At 47.0% G+C, this 18,355-nt stretch overlaps 1 protein-coding gene across 1 annotated transcript in view; it reads right to left on the bottom strand.

The window, feature by feature from the left end:
* Positions 1–1,917: 1,917 nt before the first annotated feature.
* Positions 1,918–18,355, bottom strand: part of FSTL1 (follistatin like 1) — a 53,169-nt gene continuing 36,731 nt past the window's right edge. The window contains exons 4-12 of the mRNA XM_085049851.1: positions 16,787–16,891; positions 15,413–15,542; positions 14,218–14,250; positions 12,490–12,620; positions 9,382–9,500; positions 8,526–8,638; positions 7,226–7,336; positions 5,418–5,515; positions 1,918–5,155 (exon numbers count right to left, since the gene is read on the bottom strand). Coding sequence (XP_084905977.1) covers positions 5,111–5,155; positions 5,418–5,515; positions 7,226–7,336; positions 8,526–8,638; positions 9,382–9,500; positions 12,490–12,620; positions 14,218–14,250; positions 15,413–15,542; positions 16,787–16,891 — 885 coding nt within the window. The 3' untranslated portion in view covers positions 1,918–5,110. The remainder of the gene's footprint in view (positions 5,156–5,417; positions 5,516–7,225; positions 7,337–8,525; positions 8,639–9,381; positions 9,501–12,489; positions 12,621–14,217; positions 14,251–15,412; positions 15,543–16,786; positions 16,892–18,355) is intronic.

Here is an 18,355-nt window from a genome sequence, read left to right as displayed (position 1 = left end):
TTTTGGAGATACTGCCAGAAGGATCTCGGTGTGTGTCCTCGCCGGGATGTGAAAAGACAGCTTTGGTCTTGAGCTGGGGCACTGGCAGAAGTTAACCCACAACAGGCGAGCCTGTCAGGCAAAGTGGTCTGGTGCTGGTGACAGAGGGACATGGAGGTGACCCTGGCTGTACCGTGCATACAGGCAAGTCAGGATCTGTGATTTCAATTCACTGCACTTGGAGTCATCATCGGAAGCAGCAGCAGCTATGTGTGATGAAAATGAGAAGATTCAGAGCCCTAGGGAAATTTTGCCTCGACTAAGTCTGGGCTTAAGAAGCAGACTTGCTTCCTTATGATGCATAGAGGAGCCAAAAAGAAGTAGTAGCAACCACCCACCTGCTCAAAACTCTTCCTGTACACAAAAGTCTCTTGTCACCTTCGACTGGAAGAAACAGAAACAAATCAGTTGCTTCTGCCAGCCAACAGTTTAAAGCAACACGTGAAGTAGCAACAATGCTCAGTTCAAAGGTATCCAGAATACTGTGCATGAAACCTAGGGTCCACTTGTCCTTCTTCTGGTGGTCTTATGAACTCTGAATTTTACAACAAATATTTTGATGTGACAGCTCCTGTTGCTGAGAGGAGGAAGTTGTCAGGGCTATGCCCAGCCTTCAAGAAAGAGTGTGCCATAGTGGGTAGGAATGAACAGGTCACTTTCCATTGCACTTGTTTCATTTTTTTTTTTCCAAGACTGTGGATTCTTACATTCACAAATGTAAGCCCTGATGTGAACCCAGAGATAGCTGCAGAACACTTAACCAATATTGTTCACTTCTTATCAACATAATTTTTCCCACTCTACAAAGATTGTGCTGTTCCAGGATAGTTATGGGAAGAGTTTATGTCAGCACAAGACTAAGGTCACCTGGATTTTGCTCTTGGCTTCTGTAGTCCCTTAAGCCTGGTTCTCCTCAAGGTGTGTCCTGTGACCTGGTTCAGGAACTAAGTCTTATTATAGATCAGTTTGCTGCTGTCTTCAGAACTAAAGTTAATAAATACCTTACAAATACAGTTCAAAGTCTTGATCAACCACTTAAATAGCCTATTTCTCAACTTGAAGCTTAACAGCACTAGAGAACTGTGAAGTGATTAAGGGTATGTAGCTATAGTTCAGCAATTTAATACTGAGATGTGCTTAACTCCATGAACAGGTCAGAGCTTCTCCCAGGCCTCTACAAGCAGCAGGAAACAGAATTTTTGCTTTTCCTCTCTCCCACCTCAAAATCACTTTGTTTCAGTTAGTATGCATGATGCACAAGGCAAAGTATTTATAGTGCCACCTAGCTAAATTTCTGGCTGCCACTTCCATTAATTCCTTCTTGAAATCCTGGGAAATTCTCACAGTAGAAACTGCAGTAATAAAGCAGCCTCACTTTGCAGTTGAGCCATGAATGGGCAGGGAACGCCACAGAAAGGACTGCATGTGCAGCTGGTACATGCTAAAGAGGCCATTTGGTATGAAAAAGAACATGGAAGAGGCAATGTTTGTGAGTTGTTTGGGGTTTTTTTAACAGCTTTGGAAGGAGCACACCAAGTGGAACAAAGCTAGGCAGCTTTCTCTTCTGTCAGACCATTATCTGCACAAAAGCACTCACAGCAGTGGCATTACAGTTACAGGGAAGATGAATGGTAGGACACTTCCTCCTGTCATACAACACCATTAAAGGCTATTTTACCATTCAGGCATATTTTTAAGGCCTTTAGTTATTGTTTTGACTTGCCTGTGGGTTCTTTCCACCTGATTCACTAGCTATAAAACAGAGACAGTCACATCTCGCATATGTCCAGCACACTGAGATCTGTGTATGAATGTGCAAAGACATGATTTTTTTTGAAAACAAGTCCTGTGGCTTGTGAATAATGAACCAAACAAGTGTTATTTTTAAAATTTTGTTTCATTTATTTGGCAGTAATATCCAAACCCCCTGCTTCAAAAAAATTACAAAATCAAGTAAAATAAGTGCACTAAGGAAACCTACAGAATACTGATAAATTTCACACACGTACAGGAGGGAATATAGAGGGAGGAGTGGGACCTTTTTGTTTGTTGCTTAAATTTGGTTTTTTGGAAAAAAACAAAACAAAACAAAACACCTTCCCTGCCCCTTGTAGTCTGTACAGCAATCATTCCCAGATTGCAATGGCTGAAATTCAGCACTTCCTTCCCCAGCAGCCAGGTGACCCTGCAGGAGTTAGTGACTGACCAGCCTGCAGCAACCTGAGCAACGCTCAGTCTGGGCTGCCCTTCCCCTCCGTGCAGGGAGCCGAGATGTTTCGGTCCCCTTTGAGAACTGTTGCCCTTAGAATGGGCACTGCTTTCCACCGTGTCCCTTTGGGGAGCACAAGGAGGAAGGAAGAGGCTCCACAGGCAGCAGCCCTTTCCAGAGGCACTGTTGCTGCACTCCCAGCTTGCTGCCCCAGGCTACTCAAGGATGTGTTGTATGGCTTCTTGGAGAGCTCAGCTTGCCAGAGACTGCAGCCCATCCCTCCACCTTCAGTGCAAGTGCAAGCTCTGTAAACCTCAGCTGCCAGCACACATCTCCAGCTGCCCCAGCAGCCACCCCCATCCACACAACTGCACAGCCAGGAGGGGAGACAGGAGGGGACACAGAACACATCACACAGTGCAGCCTACAGGAGCCCTCAAGCCATGCATTTGCCTCCCCTGCCTGTGCATGCTCTGGTTTTCACAGTTGGAGATATTCCTGACTGAACAAGATGTTATCCCCATCCAGGGAAAGCCTTTAAGGCAAGCTGTTGTGTTTTCACTAAGGCACTTTAACAATCCAAGCTGGAAGGAAGTGATCTGGGAGGCACTAACTACCTTTCAGAGCAGGGTTGGAATAAAGCAAAACATTTATTAACAATGTTCCTGTGACTCCAGATCCAGCACATGAAGCCCTTTTGCTCATACTCTTGGGAAGGAGCAAGGCTATGTCTAATGGGTGCTCCTATTTCACCAACCACTTCTTCCAGTGCCACCAGAACACAAACAATGACTCTGTCCCAGTGTAGCACTGTCCACGTTACCCTCAGCTCATATGGACTCATTCCTCTCACCTTCACAGGTGACAGCTGCTCAAATCCAGGCCCTCATGAGAAAAAAGCCCCAGCTTCCTTCTGTATTTATGATGCCAAACTCTCCATGGTGGAGGACATTACGGTTTTTACTGGGTAACTGGCACTGTACCAAAGTCAACGGAAGTCCTCTGGCTTCACATCAAGAAAACAGCTCAAAGACCAGACAGCCTTTAACACATCTGGCTTATGGGAAAGAGCACAGGAGGGATCAAGCTTTCTTCTTTTCCTATACTTCTAGGTACCAGCTCATTCTTCCTCTCCAAGGAAAGTACTGTGCAAAAAGGGGAAGGTTGGGACAAAAGTCCTGCTGATCTTCACTCAAACTGGACATGCTTTTGCAGATGCAAGTGGAATTTTGCTTGAGTAAGCAATAGGGACTGCAAGACACCCAGCAACAACCACTGAAGTTGCTCACAAACAGAAAGATGGAAGTCACAAGCAGTCGTCTCAGGGCACATGCAACTGCTTGGGAAGCACAGCACAAGCAAGAAGGGAACATGGATATTCGGGTGTGTATGAAGTACATTTGACAACTGCAAAAGAAAGTCAGCTGGGCTTCAGGCTACAGAGGTGACTATCAACAAAACAGCATTTCATTTACATCTAGGACCAGTGCTCTGAGAAACGTGTGGGATCAAACTGACCCATGAAGAAATGTGAGTGGTCAAAGGTGGTCTGATCAATGACACTGAGAAATGCGTCAGTAATGAGGCTTCCAGCCATGACTCCAAACTCATACCTGGAATCAAAGAATAAGGCTGCTGCCTCACCCCAGAGGAAGGTGAAAAGCCCAAGATGCCAATAGCACAACTAAACAGTTTTCTACATAGTTAAGCCTTTTAAGATACTGTACTAATGGGATTGCCTGGTCCCTCTGTCTCTAGACTGCTTTGGGCAATTTAGAGAGGCATAAGCGCAGACTTTGAGCACATGGTCAATGCTAGCTAAGGGCGCGAGAGCTAGAGAGCTGCAGTGGCACTCTGTGTCTGGTGAAACTAATTACATCCAACCCTGTCTCTTCTTCCCACGAGGGACACTGCTATCCCCAGCTGGGAAATACCCTGTAGTGCAAGGCTCACAATTTGCCTGTGGTGTTTGTGGCGGCTGAGCGCAGTGCGATACAAACTGTGCATGGGCATTACAGCACTGTCAACAACAAAAACCCACACACTGGGTTTTCTTGAAAGATCTAGAGCTACAAAACATACAAAAGCTGAATCACTACCATAGGAAATAAAATAATAAAAAAATCAAAACAAAACAAAAAAAAAGGGGGAGTCAGCATGTGAATGTGATAAGAAAAAAATATGATAGCACCTCTAAGGAGGGGGCAGGGAGAGTAAGAGTGAGATGAGGTCAAAAGGAACCATGTTGTGTTGGAGCCCACAATGTACTGGAGGAGCTGCTGGGGACAGTCTGGTGGAAAGCAAGGAGGAATGTGCTGGACTCTTGCCAGCAGCATGACACCACAACTCCCAGGTGTCACACCAGGCTGACCAGCTTTGAGGAGCTCGAACCAAAGGGCAAGGTCCTTGGCTAATGATGCCCTGTAGCACATGTGCTCAGCCACAAAACCACCAGCCCTGTATTTCTGCAGCCAAGGCTAGTGCTGACAATTGTACTGACTGAAGACCCCCTTTTCAATCCAGCATTGACCTCCATCCTTTCCCCAGATCCAGGGGAACAAGAAATCCCTGTTAGTTCTTGGAGGGAGCAGCTGTCTGCTCTGGGGAAGGGTCCCAGAGGCTGCTGTAAGTCCCTCCCAGCCTTCCAAGGTCCCAGCAATGAAGCTCCCTGAACAGGTGGGCTCTGCTCCCCTTTCCTGGCCCCATTCTCTGTGTATTACAAAACAAATAACCCATCGCTATACATGTAAATATCTGTGACTGGGCAACTGTAGCAGACACTTGTGCATACTGAGATCAGCACTGGAGGACAGGGTGGCAGGTTGGGCCCATCCTCCTGGGCTCCTCCACTGTGGAGGCCCCCTACATCTCCTTGGTGCTCATTCTCTTGGTCTTCTCAGCCGTCTCCTAGAGAAAGAGAGCACAAAAGTGAAGCTCCGCACTGACTTAGGAACTGGAAGTGCTCTGAAGCCTACCAGTGTCCTAGTAGGTCCTAGAGGTCCATCCACAGGCAGTGCCAACACTGGTTTATATCTCAAAGCCCCACACCTGTAATTGTCCCCACAAGCAAGAGATCCCCCTTTACTGTGCTCCCCCTTCCACCAGAAGTCTCCAAGTGACAGAAAGAGAGGGAACCCCTCTGGCAAGGGGAGGCTTAGTGCAAGCTAACCTGATGCTTCTGCAGTTCCTGAATGTATCTGGCCATCTCCTCCTCAGTCAAATCTTGATCAGGTCGGTGTCTCTGAGCAGGCACCTTCTCATTCCTCCCTGCAAACAGAAATGGAGTTTAGTGTTTCACAAATTGGGAATGCAAATTTCAGTGGCTGAACCATGAAGAACAAAGTCAGGTCAGGCACAGCATCCCTCAAGCTTAGGAAGCCTTTGCCAGAGGAAGGTATGTGTTGATTTCTCAGAACCAGCTTTGTGGCTGCCTGGGACTTCACAACCTGAGTGTCCAGCCTGTCCCTGTCTCTCCCTCCCACATGACTGATAATAAAACCACAAGGAAGAGACTGCATATTATTCAAAAGAAACAGCTATAAGTTCAAACATCTTGGCCTCTTGAAGGCAATAAATGGAAGCTCAGTGCTATCCAAGTACAATACCTGGTATCTAATGAAGAGCTAATTTTGCTCAAAGAGGATGCAACTTGCTGATATGTTTGATCTGATTCTTCAGTTTCATTATTCCTCTAACAATAGCCTCTAACCCCTCTGCTGCTCTGACATAGTCAGAAAGTCAAGGAATTGTTATCCCATTGCATGCTTCTGCCATGGATGCATGGAACAAAGCAGGGAGCAAAAACAGCTGTTGCATAGCAACTTTGAAGGTTGTTTCTGGGGAGGCAACAAAAAGAGTCTCTCATTCATTCTCTTGCTTAATCTATGACACCTACACACAGCTCCTCTGGCAGCTCTATTAACACTCCAGTTGTCTTTTCTCAGGTGAGCTCCTGCTGCAACAGCTAAGTCTGGGCTGAGGTGATCCTCAAGCCTCTGCTGCAGAAGTCCAGATAAACGTGAAAAACTCTATACGCACTGCTGCCATTCCCATCTCTCCTAGTCTGCCCAAGCTACTGACTATAGAGCTGAACCAGTGTACTGCTGGCAGGTCCCACACAGCACTGAAACAAAGCTCATGCAAGGGGGCCTGGTTTCTAGGGAAGAAGGATATAAAAATGCAGCAAGGGCTGGGGTTCTAGGGAGGAAAGCCAGAAAAATGCAGCACCATGCTGGAAAGATGGGTGCGGCTCCTTGGGAAGGACCCATATTTTTGCCAACACAGGGAAAAGGTGGCTTTCCACTGGCCCTAGATTATCTGTGACAAGGTAAAACTGAGAGCTATTGTTCACAACTGCACCATGACCTCTCACAATTGTACTGTGGCTGTGCAGGTTTAAGGTGGTCCTTCCAAAGGAAGAACAAACAACTCTGCCTTACTATGAGCACCACCTCCCTTCATCACGATTATTTTCTTCTAGTTTTTATGGAAAGAAGCTAAGGTGCCTTCTTGGCATTGGATGAAGTTTCCTATATCCCCTCTGGATAAAGACAGGGTCCTAGATCCTGGTTTACAAATTCCATAAACACAGATACAGTGAGGATACAGGAAAGCTGACTTGCTCACACCTACACATACAGTTGCAGCCAGTGACCTATTTGGTCTGCACCAGCTGGGTGCACAGCAGCTCTGGTCAGGAAGATTTAGTGCTGAATTTTCATGAGACCAAATCCAAACTACAAACCCCAGCAGCACTGCCCCCAGCCCAGTTACACACTTTCTGACCTCTGGAACAGTAGCAGCTTGGGTCTGACTAACATGGAATGTGCGAGAGTTATGCAGAAACCACCCACGAAGAAGCTGAGGAAAAGCTGGAGAGAGAAGAAACCTGGCTAGCTGGTGCCTTTGGAAAGACAGAGAGCGAGAACTCCTTTAGTCCAAACCCAAGCACAGTAATTGTCTGGAGAGCATACGGACCCTCGCACGTCATGGCGGTGCACACCCAGTTCCCACAGGCACAGACGCAGCGGTTGCACTCCACCTGGGTCTCTGCTCCGTCCTCATAGGTCTCATCTTCCAGGGCACACCCTGAACAGGCACAAAACAAGGGCAGCGTTTGTGAGATAGTGAGCAGGCTAAAGACAACATACTTTGGAGATGCTTTAAGAGAGAGAACAGGTATGAGGTTTAAGAGGAAGCCTTCCTTCCCACAACAACCAAAGGTTTCCTAATGACTAAAATATTCATGCTGAATTTGGTGAGTGAAATCAGCCAAAACATAATTTGGGAAAGTCAAACACTTTTAGTTTTTCTTCCTCAGAAGAACACATCTCAATTTCTCAATTCCAAATGAAATCCAAATGTTGGATTTGTTTGAATTTCCTTATCTGTTATACAAAGAAAAGAGCCCCTGAAATGAAAACCTGGGTTATTGTGATCCAGGTGGGGAGAAGCTGGGGAAATTATTTGTGTATTTTCTGTTGCCTTGAGAAAGGAAGGGAGAAAAAAAAGATTTTTCATTTCAGCTCACATTTCTCATGACAGCTATGTTACATGTTTAAGTCAAGGCCCCCAAAGCACTCCAGGGTGTTAAGTGATAACCAGCTGATGATGTTTTCTGGGGGAGGTGCAGCATCCCTAGTTTCTCACTGAAACAGGCAACAGAGTTCAACTTAAGATTCCCTAAAAAGCATGGCCTCTGCCTGCTGCTCAATGCCACTGCAGTGGGATGTAAATCTGGCCCCTTTGGACCATCACCCCTCAGGGAGGCAATGGGATGACTGGCTAGGCACAGCTGGTCAGAAGACACTAAGGTGCTTTTACACCAACTGTAGCACTAAGCAGGATTTGGAAGGATAGTGAACTTTGAGATGTTCATCAGGGAGGCTCTCTGTGTGAAAGGCAGAGCATAGCAGGACTTTGGTCTGGTCTGACTTTCCTGAGTTATCCGGCCATGAACTCCTCACGTGATAGACTCCTGCCCTGTTAAATACATGCCTTGACCTTACAAGCATACCATACCCATTCAACCTATGTCCTTGCTTCTAAACTCCAAACCTTTCTCATCACAAGAGCTGTAGGAGCTCTGGGACAGAAAAAGCAATACTTTTGACAATGCAGAGGCTCTGGGTGCTGTTGTATGACAGGCAGGCATATATTAAAATTATCTCTGGCAGTGGTGCTACAGCACCCGATGTCTGGCTCTGAAGCTGGTCTCTTTTCGTTCCTCCATTCCCAGGACCCCTCTTGTTCCCCAAGATAAATGAGGAGATCCTACTTTTTTCTGGTGGGTTGAAGGATGGGCTGAGGCACTTGAGAAATTCATTGAAGCTGAGCTTCCAGTCAGCATTTTCATCTGACAGCTCGATGAGGGCATCCACACAGAGTCCCCTGAAAGGAAACACAGAGGCTTGTTCTGCACAGGGCTGTGCTGGGCTGGTCCCTGCTCTACTGCTTCAGAGTAGAGGTGAATAAAAACAGTAATAACTAAGGAGACTCCAAGATGTCTGGCAGAAATGGCTTCTCTAAGGAAACCTCATGGGATACAGAGAAAAGAAAATAGTCACAAAAAACTCTCTGGTAACAGGCTGGGCAGCTGGGGGGATATTCAGAAGAGCAGGAATAGGACAGCCACATTTGTTGACACCTACATGCTGTCACATGGGTAGAGATGCAAGCACAGCATGAACACAAGCAGCCTTTTCTCACACAGTGGCACACACAAAGGGAAAGGGAAACCTCTCAAACTACAGGCTGCGTATGAACAATGTTTTCCCACCATCTTCCTTGCACTGGATCTAGCTGTTAGGAATGAGGTGAGGGAAGTCCAATAGAAAGCTAATTTATTATGAAATAGAAAGAAGATGACAAATCTTCTGTCACCCAACTCCCTTCTGGCTGTCTAAGTGCCAGATTTAGGCAAAAGAGGGCTGGAATTCGTGCCCAACATGAAGGGTAGAGAGGAGACTGCTCCTCTTGTGGTGTTCACACTTATTTAAGCGAGAAGCCACTTCACACACAGTTATCTTTCTCAGTGCAAGTCCTAACTGATATTTACTGTAAGTGAATTTCCATGATCCATTCTACCACTTCTGCCCCCTGGCCCTCCCTCTGGCATCCTGTCCACTGCCCACCTGAGCAACTTGTTGGTCTCCTGGTCCATGTAGGTGGTGATGTTGATGGCAGTCTCATTCTGCTCCACAAACTTCAGGAATTCAGTGGAGTCCAAGCGAGAATCACCATCATCAAAGTTCTGTAGGGGAAAATGGGAAGATGCGAGAGGCTCTCATTTATCAGTTCAAGGCACCCCTTTCTTCTTCCTCTTCTATATGTACTTAGCATTTTGAAGCTTTAGTGAGGCAATTTCCATTATCCCTGTTTTTCACAAAGAAAAAGGCTCAGAGAAAGCAGCAACACACCCATATTAGCCTCAGAATGAGAGAGGTATGATCCTAGCCTTCTTCTCACAGATAAGCTACATTGCCTCTCATTCACCTCCTGCTGCTTGATTTATGGCTCTAACCCTATTTCTTCTCTTTGTTCCAGCCAGCTCTTAGCTTTCTTATATACCTCCTGCCTTAAAGCAGACCAGTTGCACTCAAGGAGGTGTCAGCTTTCCAATGTGCAAATCCAAAGCTGTGCCTGTACTCTGACAGTGACAAAAACGAAAAATCACAGGAAGCAATTTTCTGCTGATACCAGGGAAAAAATTGAATGCAATAGTACAACACCTCACCATCAACCTCATAAGGTCCTGACAAGGCTCCTGGCACTGAAGAGCAGTGTTTTTAGCCCCAAAATCCTGGCTGTACTCCCAAAGAAGTAATTGCATTTTGCCTTCCTGTTTGAAGATGTGACACCACAGTGCTGGGCACTCAGCAGGAACTGCTGTGCCCCTCAGAGACAGCTGCATTGCTGTGAGTGGAAAATTAATCCTCCACACAGACTGCTGCCACCTAATTTTTGCTGTGTGATTGGGGCAGGTCGCTGTGGCTCCTTGTGCAGTGCTCTCAGGAATGCTGGAAGAGACACTGCCTGCTGTTACCTCTGCGTGTTTCAGGAGAAACATCTAGAAGTAGGGAAATTACTCTGTGTGCTTATCCTGCATAACTGCTTCACATGTCAACTTCCACTAGATTTTGAAGCCTCTTGTCCTGCTTTTTTTAGTGAAAATGACTGCAGTTCTCTTGATGACCCAGACTGGTGAGTTTTCTTGCCTTTCAAAGCTATGGTCTACATTAAGGCACTTCCCACAGAGACCCTCCAAAATGGAGCAGCTTCCCACTACTGGCCTTGCTCCTCTTGAAATAATGTCCTTCAAGGTCATGGCCTGCCTGACAAACAAAGCACATCCCAGTGAGCCCCACAAGTCAGGCATCCAGGAGGGAAATAGCTTAATGCACATCTACAAACCTCCCGTCAAGGAGGAAAGGGAAAAGCTTCATGTTGACTCCGCCTCTGGTGTTTCCTACATGCAGGGCAGAAATCAGGCCATCTGCAGGGCAGGCATGCAGAGCCCCAGAGCTTGGCATGACAAAATTCCTCCAGTGACAGCAGACACTCGTTGCTCACACAAATTTCTGTGTGTTTGAAGCCATTTAGTTTGCTTTGCCTTGAATTGTTCCAAGCTGTTCCAAACTCTGAATTTTGCTTTAAAATGCTTCAAAGCTTTAAGAATTGTTGATAAGGTGGATTACCACCTGACAGAAAATCACAGAATCATTAAGGTTGGAAAAGATCTCCAAGATCATTGAGTCCAACCTTTGATTGAACACCACCTTATTAACTAAATCACAACACCAAGTGCCACGTCCAGTTGCTTCTTCAACCTTTCCAGGGATGGTGACCCCACCACCTCCCTTGGCAGCCACTCTTCCCCAAGCCTGTAGTGCTGGCTGGGGGTGTTGTGACCCAAATGTAGGACCTAGCACTTGGCCTTACTGAACCTCATACTGATGACCTTGGCCACGGAAATTCTCCCTTTGGTACAAGTCGAAGTATTGCTTTGCCATAGGAACTTTCACCCAGTAGCTGGGATCAGTGCTCCAGAAAAAGTGAGACAGTAAAGAGAACATGAGGCTGCCTGCCTCTGAGCTGTGGCCACAGGATGTCACCAGCACGCTGACAGGTGTGGGGACAGTGGGTGTGAATGGGTTGTGAGGTGACAGTGGAGCAAGCCTGTGGCTGGCTTATGCATTTCACCACAGCCTGTGACCTAGGGAGACCCTGCAAAAGTGGCTGGGGACAGCACATTTGCAGGGAGAGGGACTGACACAGGACACTGCAGCTTTTGGGTGCTCACAGGCACTGACAGGAGTGCCCAGGGCAATGGGTTTCCACAGACAGAGCAGCATTAATGGCTGCAAATGTGAGGATGCTCTGTGGAGCGAGGGAACCAGAGCTCCTCTGCCTCACCAGGGGATGCCATTGCCATGGCAAATTTGCTTGCAGTGCTAACTTCTGTCAGGCACCATTAATCTCTCACTGTCAACAGCTCATGACTTAAACGCTCTCCCCTCTTTCCCACCTGCTCCTCCAGCTCCTTCCTGAATGCTTTGAAGTCTTTATCAGGAGCCAGGCGTGAGGGGGAGGGACACAGCAGTGCATGTGGCAGGAGCATGGCAGAAGCTTGGGATCTGCTGATTACAGCAAGGGGTGGGGATGGGCTGAGGGACAGAGTGACAGGGAGGAGTGAGGAACAGGATTATTGCAAGGCCCAACACTCAAGTGGCTCCTTTCACTCTGCAGAGTACTAGGGAACTGCCAGCTCTCAGCCACAACTGGGACATACTCCCTGAAGCCCCTAAGTGTCCCCTATACCCATCTCAACATGGCCTTGGGACTATGTGGAACAAAGGATCAGCAGCCCCTGCCTCAGCTTCCTGAATTTCCAGCACTTTCACCTTCTTTCCTCTGGCTGTCTTTTTACCCCTGAGATTAGTTTTCTACTCTGCCACAGGCACACCTGACTTGCCCTCCTCCTTTTCCCCAGGGCAGGTGAGACATCAGGAGGCAGAGATGCTCCATGTGTGGTTGTCACAAGCTGTGCCAGTGGCTCAGTCAGTGGCTGCTGCAGGCAGCCCATAACACATCAGGCTGTAGCACTTATCAGATCCCTCTGGTCCCCAGTTTGACAGGCACATCACACACTGGAGCCTCTCAGCTGGGGATATAGCAGCTGTTTTGCAGTGACAAGGCAAGAAATGTTGTTTGGGCTCTGAGGCAGGTCCTGCTCTACTTGCCTTGAAATATTTGTCCAGGACTTCACTGTAGTTACTGCCCTTGGAGAACCACCCGTCTGGGATAATCTCAGCTTCCAGCCACTGGATGACCCGGCGACGAAGCTCGTCCCTGTCTGACTGGTAGCAGACAACTGTAATGAGAGACAGTGCAGCAGAAGGAAAACAAGGGTGAGAGAAAAGAAGCTGGTAGGGAGTTCACAGAGAGAGGACTGGAAAAAAAAGCCAGCCAGCCTGCCCTGATGGCAGTTTGCAGCTCCTCGGTCCTTGGAGTTACATCACTGCCAGATCCAAGCAGAGGTGTCATGTGCTGAATGGTGGATGGGCTGTTGGTGACACCATGTGGCAAGGCCGGAAAACAACACTCCTGCCAAAGCTCTTCCTTCCCAGTCCCTGAAGCTTGTGGAAGAACAACCCGGAGCTGACTCATCTTGGTGTGAAGAGTCCCAGACTGAGGGAGGAAGGTGATTGACAGTGTCCCCAGGCTTCCCGACACTGCGCAGAATTGGCATTCAGCTGTCAACCATAAAGTAGCAAAATCTCTATCCTCTGCAAGGGTAAAGACTAAACAGAGCAAGCCTTTCCACCACCCTATCTCCAAGATTTGAATTTTAGGGCCTACTATCTGAGGAAATTTTGCTTCTTCAAAGCCCTGATTTGTCCACTCGGGACATGAGAGGGCATCAAGCTGGGCTTGTTCACTCACAGGGCTTGCCAGTGTCACAGGTTTCTGCAGGAGGTTATCACTTTGTGTGCTAGTACAAACCATGCATTTAGAAACAAAGCTGAAAGCCTAGCTGTGAATTGTCACACCTGCCCAGTGGTCAGTGAAGCCAGAAAAGGAATCAGTGTGCACTCATGTCACTTATACAAACTAAGCATCTTCTAAATCCAGCAACTTCTATCACAAAACCCCAGCTCTTCAGGGATTCTGCATGTTTAATTTTGAACTTCTTTAAAACTGCTTTAGGGTGGTGGCTGTGCCCTAACATGGTCCTTCCTCTTTAGTCTGTATGAGGCTGTGCTCTCATCTGTCTTAGGAAGTTAAAGCTGATGATTATACAGCTCCAGTACTTCGAGGTCATGAATGGGAAAAGGCTCCCCTGATGAAGCACAAGCCATGGTCCTAAAATCCAGTCTTAAGTATACATGGCAATACAGAAGGGGAGAAACCAAGCACAGGGAACTGAAGAGACTTTTAGGTGATCGTAGAATCATTTAGGTTAGAAGAGGCCCTTAAGATCATCTTGTTGGCTGATGCTAGAGGCAGTTCAGCTGTACCTCCTGACTCTCTGCCTCTGCACCCATTGGTTCATCACTCCTAAATCAAAGTTTCCTTTAAAGGAGTGCACTTGGAGTTGGGGACAGCAGCTCCACAGTCACTATAACTTAGATCCCCAATGAAGGAGGTAAAAGAGTGTTCCATCCCTCAGTCTGGCTGATGAGCACAGTTTGTGTCCCAGGGGGCAAACTGGCTTTCATTGCACCTTGTCTAGGCTGAGTCCCTGAGACATCCCAGCACAATGAAAAGCCCAGGAGATGTAGGAGCTCTGAAAGGTTACCCAAGAGTAAAGAGCTGGGCAATTCTATTTCAGCTGATTTATCAATTCAGACTCTGCTACAGCCCATCCAGGGTATGATTTGCAAGTCCCCCAGCACACCCTCCTGCCCATCTCCCAGAGCATACAAATGCATACAGAGGCCTCAGCCAAACAGGAGACAACTTCTTACCTGGACTTGCAGCTGCATTCTCAGACTTCTTCTCTGTTAATGGAAAGACAGAAGAGAACATTCCTGATGCAGTGTGAAGCAATACAAACCTCTTGGCACCATGGATAAAAGCAGAGGAACCTGGGAATCTTTGGAAATATGAGGGCCACATACATGATTGAGGGGCTGGAAACCCCTGGACCCTGGGAGGATACCGAGGGCAGTTTAGATTGAAGAACTGAAGGCTCAAGAACAATCTCATCAATGTTTATAAATGTGATGGAAGGAAATGAGGACTGCACTAGACTTTTATCCATGGTATCCAGTGACAGGGCAGGAGATAGTGGGCACATACTTAAACAATGAAACTCTGAACACAAGACAACAGTGCAGCTGGGGGCGGGGGGGAGTTAAACAGCCCCACTGATGAGGCAAAATCCTTGTTCCTAAAGTTATTGAGGTCCCTTATGAACATGGATGATAGTATTGGTTTTAGGAGTTTATCCTGAGAGCATGACTCTTCCTCAGCAGTTTAACTGAGACACTTACCTGGCTGAATCTAAAAGCTCAGAGAGAGGCAGCAGGAGCAAAGAGTAGCCAAGCTCTCCTGAGCACCACACTCCCAGTAGCTTAGGGAGACAATAGCTCCAAGATAACCACCGCAGTCAAGGTATCAGGGTTTTGAGTGCACTAATGAGAGCCTTAATGACCCTGCTGGCCTCACCTAGAGCCTCCATCCATACTGCCTAACTGTGAGACATGAGGCTCCATTTCATCTGATGTTTTAACCCCTAATCCTTGCCTGTGATTATTATATTGTAGCCATGCCTGTCTCCATCTCTGTTGCAACCACTCCGTTCTGTAGACTGTTGGTCCAGGCCCTCACCTGGTGTCTCTGTTCCCACCTTGATCTCAGCCTGGCTACAGACTGCATCACTATGAGCTTATCTGGCTGGTGTCTGATTCTGGTTACCAGAATCCCCAGCCCTGACTTCATGACTTGATTTCAGGCCTACTTCATCACCACCAGCTTGCCTGGTCAGCTGGACTCATTACTTGAATCTGGCTACCATTCAGAGGCTTGCCTTGTTTACCCCACTCAGCAACTGTGGGACAAAGTCTTGGCTTGTGAGGCCTCTGCCTTGCCTTGTTATCATGCTTCCCTTCCAACTCTTTGTCCCTGAGAGTGTAGCCAGCCCTCCCCACCCAGGGTTACCTTTGCAGTGGCCATCGTAATCCACCTGGATCTTGGAGCCAGTGAGGCAGGCGTCACGGTGCAGCTCACAGTGGTTCAGGTATGTCTTGCCATTGCTCCCACACACAGGCCTCTTGTGAGGTTTGCATTTCTGTGGGAGAGCCAGAGAACAGTGTTTTACCTGCCTCCTTGGGACAGCTAGAGGGAGGCAGGTGAGTCCCACCATCAGCCCAGCTCAAGAGAAGTCCTTGGCATAGTCCCCTTGGTCCTGTGTTTGGAATAGGCTAAACTCACCCATCATTACCCCAGAAAAACCCACAGAGGGAAGTTTGTGTGTGTGAGTTCAAAGGCCTCACTTCATGCCAGTTTCCATCACCACCAGCACGACAGGAGTCTTTCTGAAAGGAGACCTCTGCAGAGAAATCAGTGCTCAGCTTAATTATGGAGAAAAACCCTGCAACTGCTGCTCCATGTGCCATGCCCATGCCTGCCCACGGGTGTTTCTGTGCTTCTGATCTATGCCTTGGCTCCACTGAATCTCTCTGTGGACTCTGCTCCACTCTTCTGCAATGAAATGGCAGAATAAGCCACCAGCCATGAACAAACAGCACAGAGTACAGCAAAAAGAGGGTTCACCAGTGCCACTGTTCAGGCTATGAGCTTCTTTCTTCTGTCCCTTTCGGTCTGGCCAAGCCTACCCAGAGTGACAGACTCTCTTCCTACTAATGGGGCATTTCACTCTCCAGTGCCCAGGCTGGTCGTGTCAGAGCAGTAGGCTCTGAGGGAAGGGGGAACAAAAAGCCACATGCCCATTCCCAGGAGCCAGGCAGAAATGTTTTGAAGGCAGGGGCAGAGCGGGGTAGGGAGACACTGTGTCTCTACAGCTGGGAAAAACTCTTCTAATCATCTCTGACTCCCTGCTGGATAAAGCTATTCATCCTCACAGCACTCTACCACAATTATTTCCATTTTACAAAAGCTGATTTTTAGTAGGGTGCTTGTAACCTCCTCAAACAAGATGCCAGTGAGGGCAGGGTGTTTTGGAGCTCACAGACCACTCCCTAGAGCGCCCTTCAAAGCCAGCTGCATATCCATAGCCCACTGGGCTTTCCCAACAAAAGAGCTCCAGTCAAGTCTCATGTGCATGTGAAGACCCTAGGCAGTCCTGCAAGCAGCACAGCTGCAAGTCTCAGACTATATCTGCCCTACAGGGCTCTTCCCCCACACAACACTGGAAACAATCCTGCTGTTTGAAGAGCCACTGTGAATTTACAGCTGCTTCAAAACAGCCATAGCCTTATTCCATCAATGGATCCTTCCAGTGACAGAAATCCATCTGGGGGGGTGATGGTGGTGACACCTGTCCCAGAGACAGAACCAGTGCTGCTCCCATACCTCAATGCAGAGGCAGGTTGGCTCTCCCTTCTCTGTCACTGCACACTCACGCCCAGCTCCACAGAAAACATTGGCACAGATCTTAGATTTGCTCCTCGGCTCTTCCTGCAAGATACAAAGTCAGAGACACAAATTACGTCATTACCCAGCAACACAGTTTTAAAAAAACCACATTTGACTGGTATCAGGACCAAAAGGTACCACAGTGGTAAGGTGGGGATGACAGAACAAGAGAGACATGACTGCAATAGATGGACAGCTCAGACAGTAAGAAGGAGCAGACACAACAAGAGCTACAGTCCCAACAATACAGGGTTTTCTTGAGGTCATTCCTGGAAAATCACCTGGGAGAACTGGAACAAACATGAGCAAGAGGAGGTCTAGCAAGAATGACAAGAATAATTTGCTCACGTCAAGGACTACTGTCTTTAAAATTTATTTTCATAGAGGGTAGGGAGCAGAAACATCTTTGCTTGAGACATTCAGGAAGAAGGTGAATGTATCCCTAGAAAAAGGTGCAATACCAAACAGGCAGAAGAAATTGCCATCAGGCACCAGATAATGTCCCTGTCACAAAACTAGATGACCCATTATCTTGCCTCTACTGGTCAAGATTAAACACTTTAAAGAACAAGGACTGTCATGGATAAGATAATTATACAGTAACCCTCCCATAGTTAAAATTCCTTCCTGGTTCCTGACAGCCTGCAGTTGACTTATGCCCTGCAGCACAATTTATACGCTTTACAGTTTTCTCCTAGCCAAAGTCATCACAAGTACTGTTGTTCACATAACTGTCAAATCTTTCCCTTTTTTTGAGTCCCACTGCATTCCTAAACTGGTGACACCTAGCATGGAATATTTCCACAGTTTAATATTGTTTTTGATAAAACCACAAGTTACTTTTATCTGTTTAATGCCTTTTTAAAATAAACTTTTAAAAGAGAAGGTAGTTCTCTTTTGGAGACCCCGACTTAATTCCCTGCTTTATCATTAATTTCCTTTGTCGCTCTCATTTCATCTAACATTTTCCACCTGCGTGTTCAGTATCTGGTTGATGCCAGCCAACTGGCTTCTGCAACAGTTTTGTATCAGAAAGAAGACTGAGGAACAAAAAGTAATCAGTGGGATGTCAACCACATCTGCTGTATTTCTTCCCTCTAATACAAAAATGTTTTTTTCACCTTCTCATTTGAGTATTATTCTTAAACTCTGCTCATTTGTGGCATCTTTGTACCTCCATCACATACTTTTGAAAATAGCTGATGAAAAAGAAACAGAATTTGTCAGAAGAGCAAGTATTATCGACAAATGCTGAACACATTTTTTTTTTCTCCTGTTTCTTCTTTATCCTATTTTTTTGTTTGGTTTGTTTTACTTTTGAACCACAATTTCACAGAGAGTTGCTGTCTTTACTGAACAGCCCACAAAGACAGCCAGATAATTTTCTGAATAACCTTGACCTGGTCTTCAGAACAGTTTGCTTGCTGGCCTATGGCACAGTTCATCAAACCTGAGAAGGTCTTTTCAAAGCACTGCAGGATTCTCTCCAGGTTCACATAGCGACAA

The sequence above is a fragment of the Lichenostomus cassidix genome, chromosome 1, assembly GCF_008360975.1.
Source record: "Lichenostomus cassidix isolate B80296 chromosome 1, HeHo_3.0, whole genome shotgun sequence".
Taxonomy (NCBI): domain Eukaryota; kingdom Metazoa; phylum Chordata; class Aves; order Passeriformes; family Meliphagidae; genus Lichenostomus; species Lichenostomus cassidix.
Note: the sequence above shows the minus strand (reverse complement) of the source record. Positions and strands in the feature narration are given on the sequence as shown.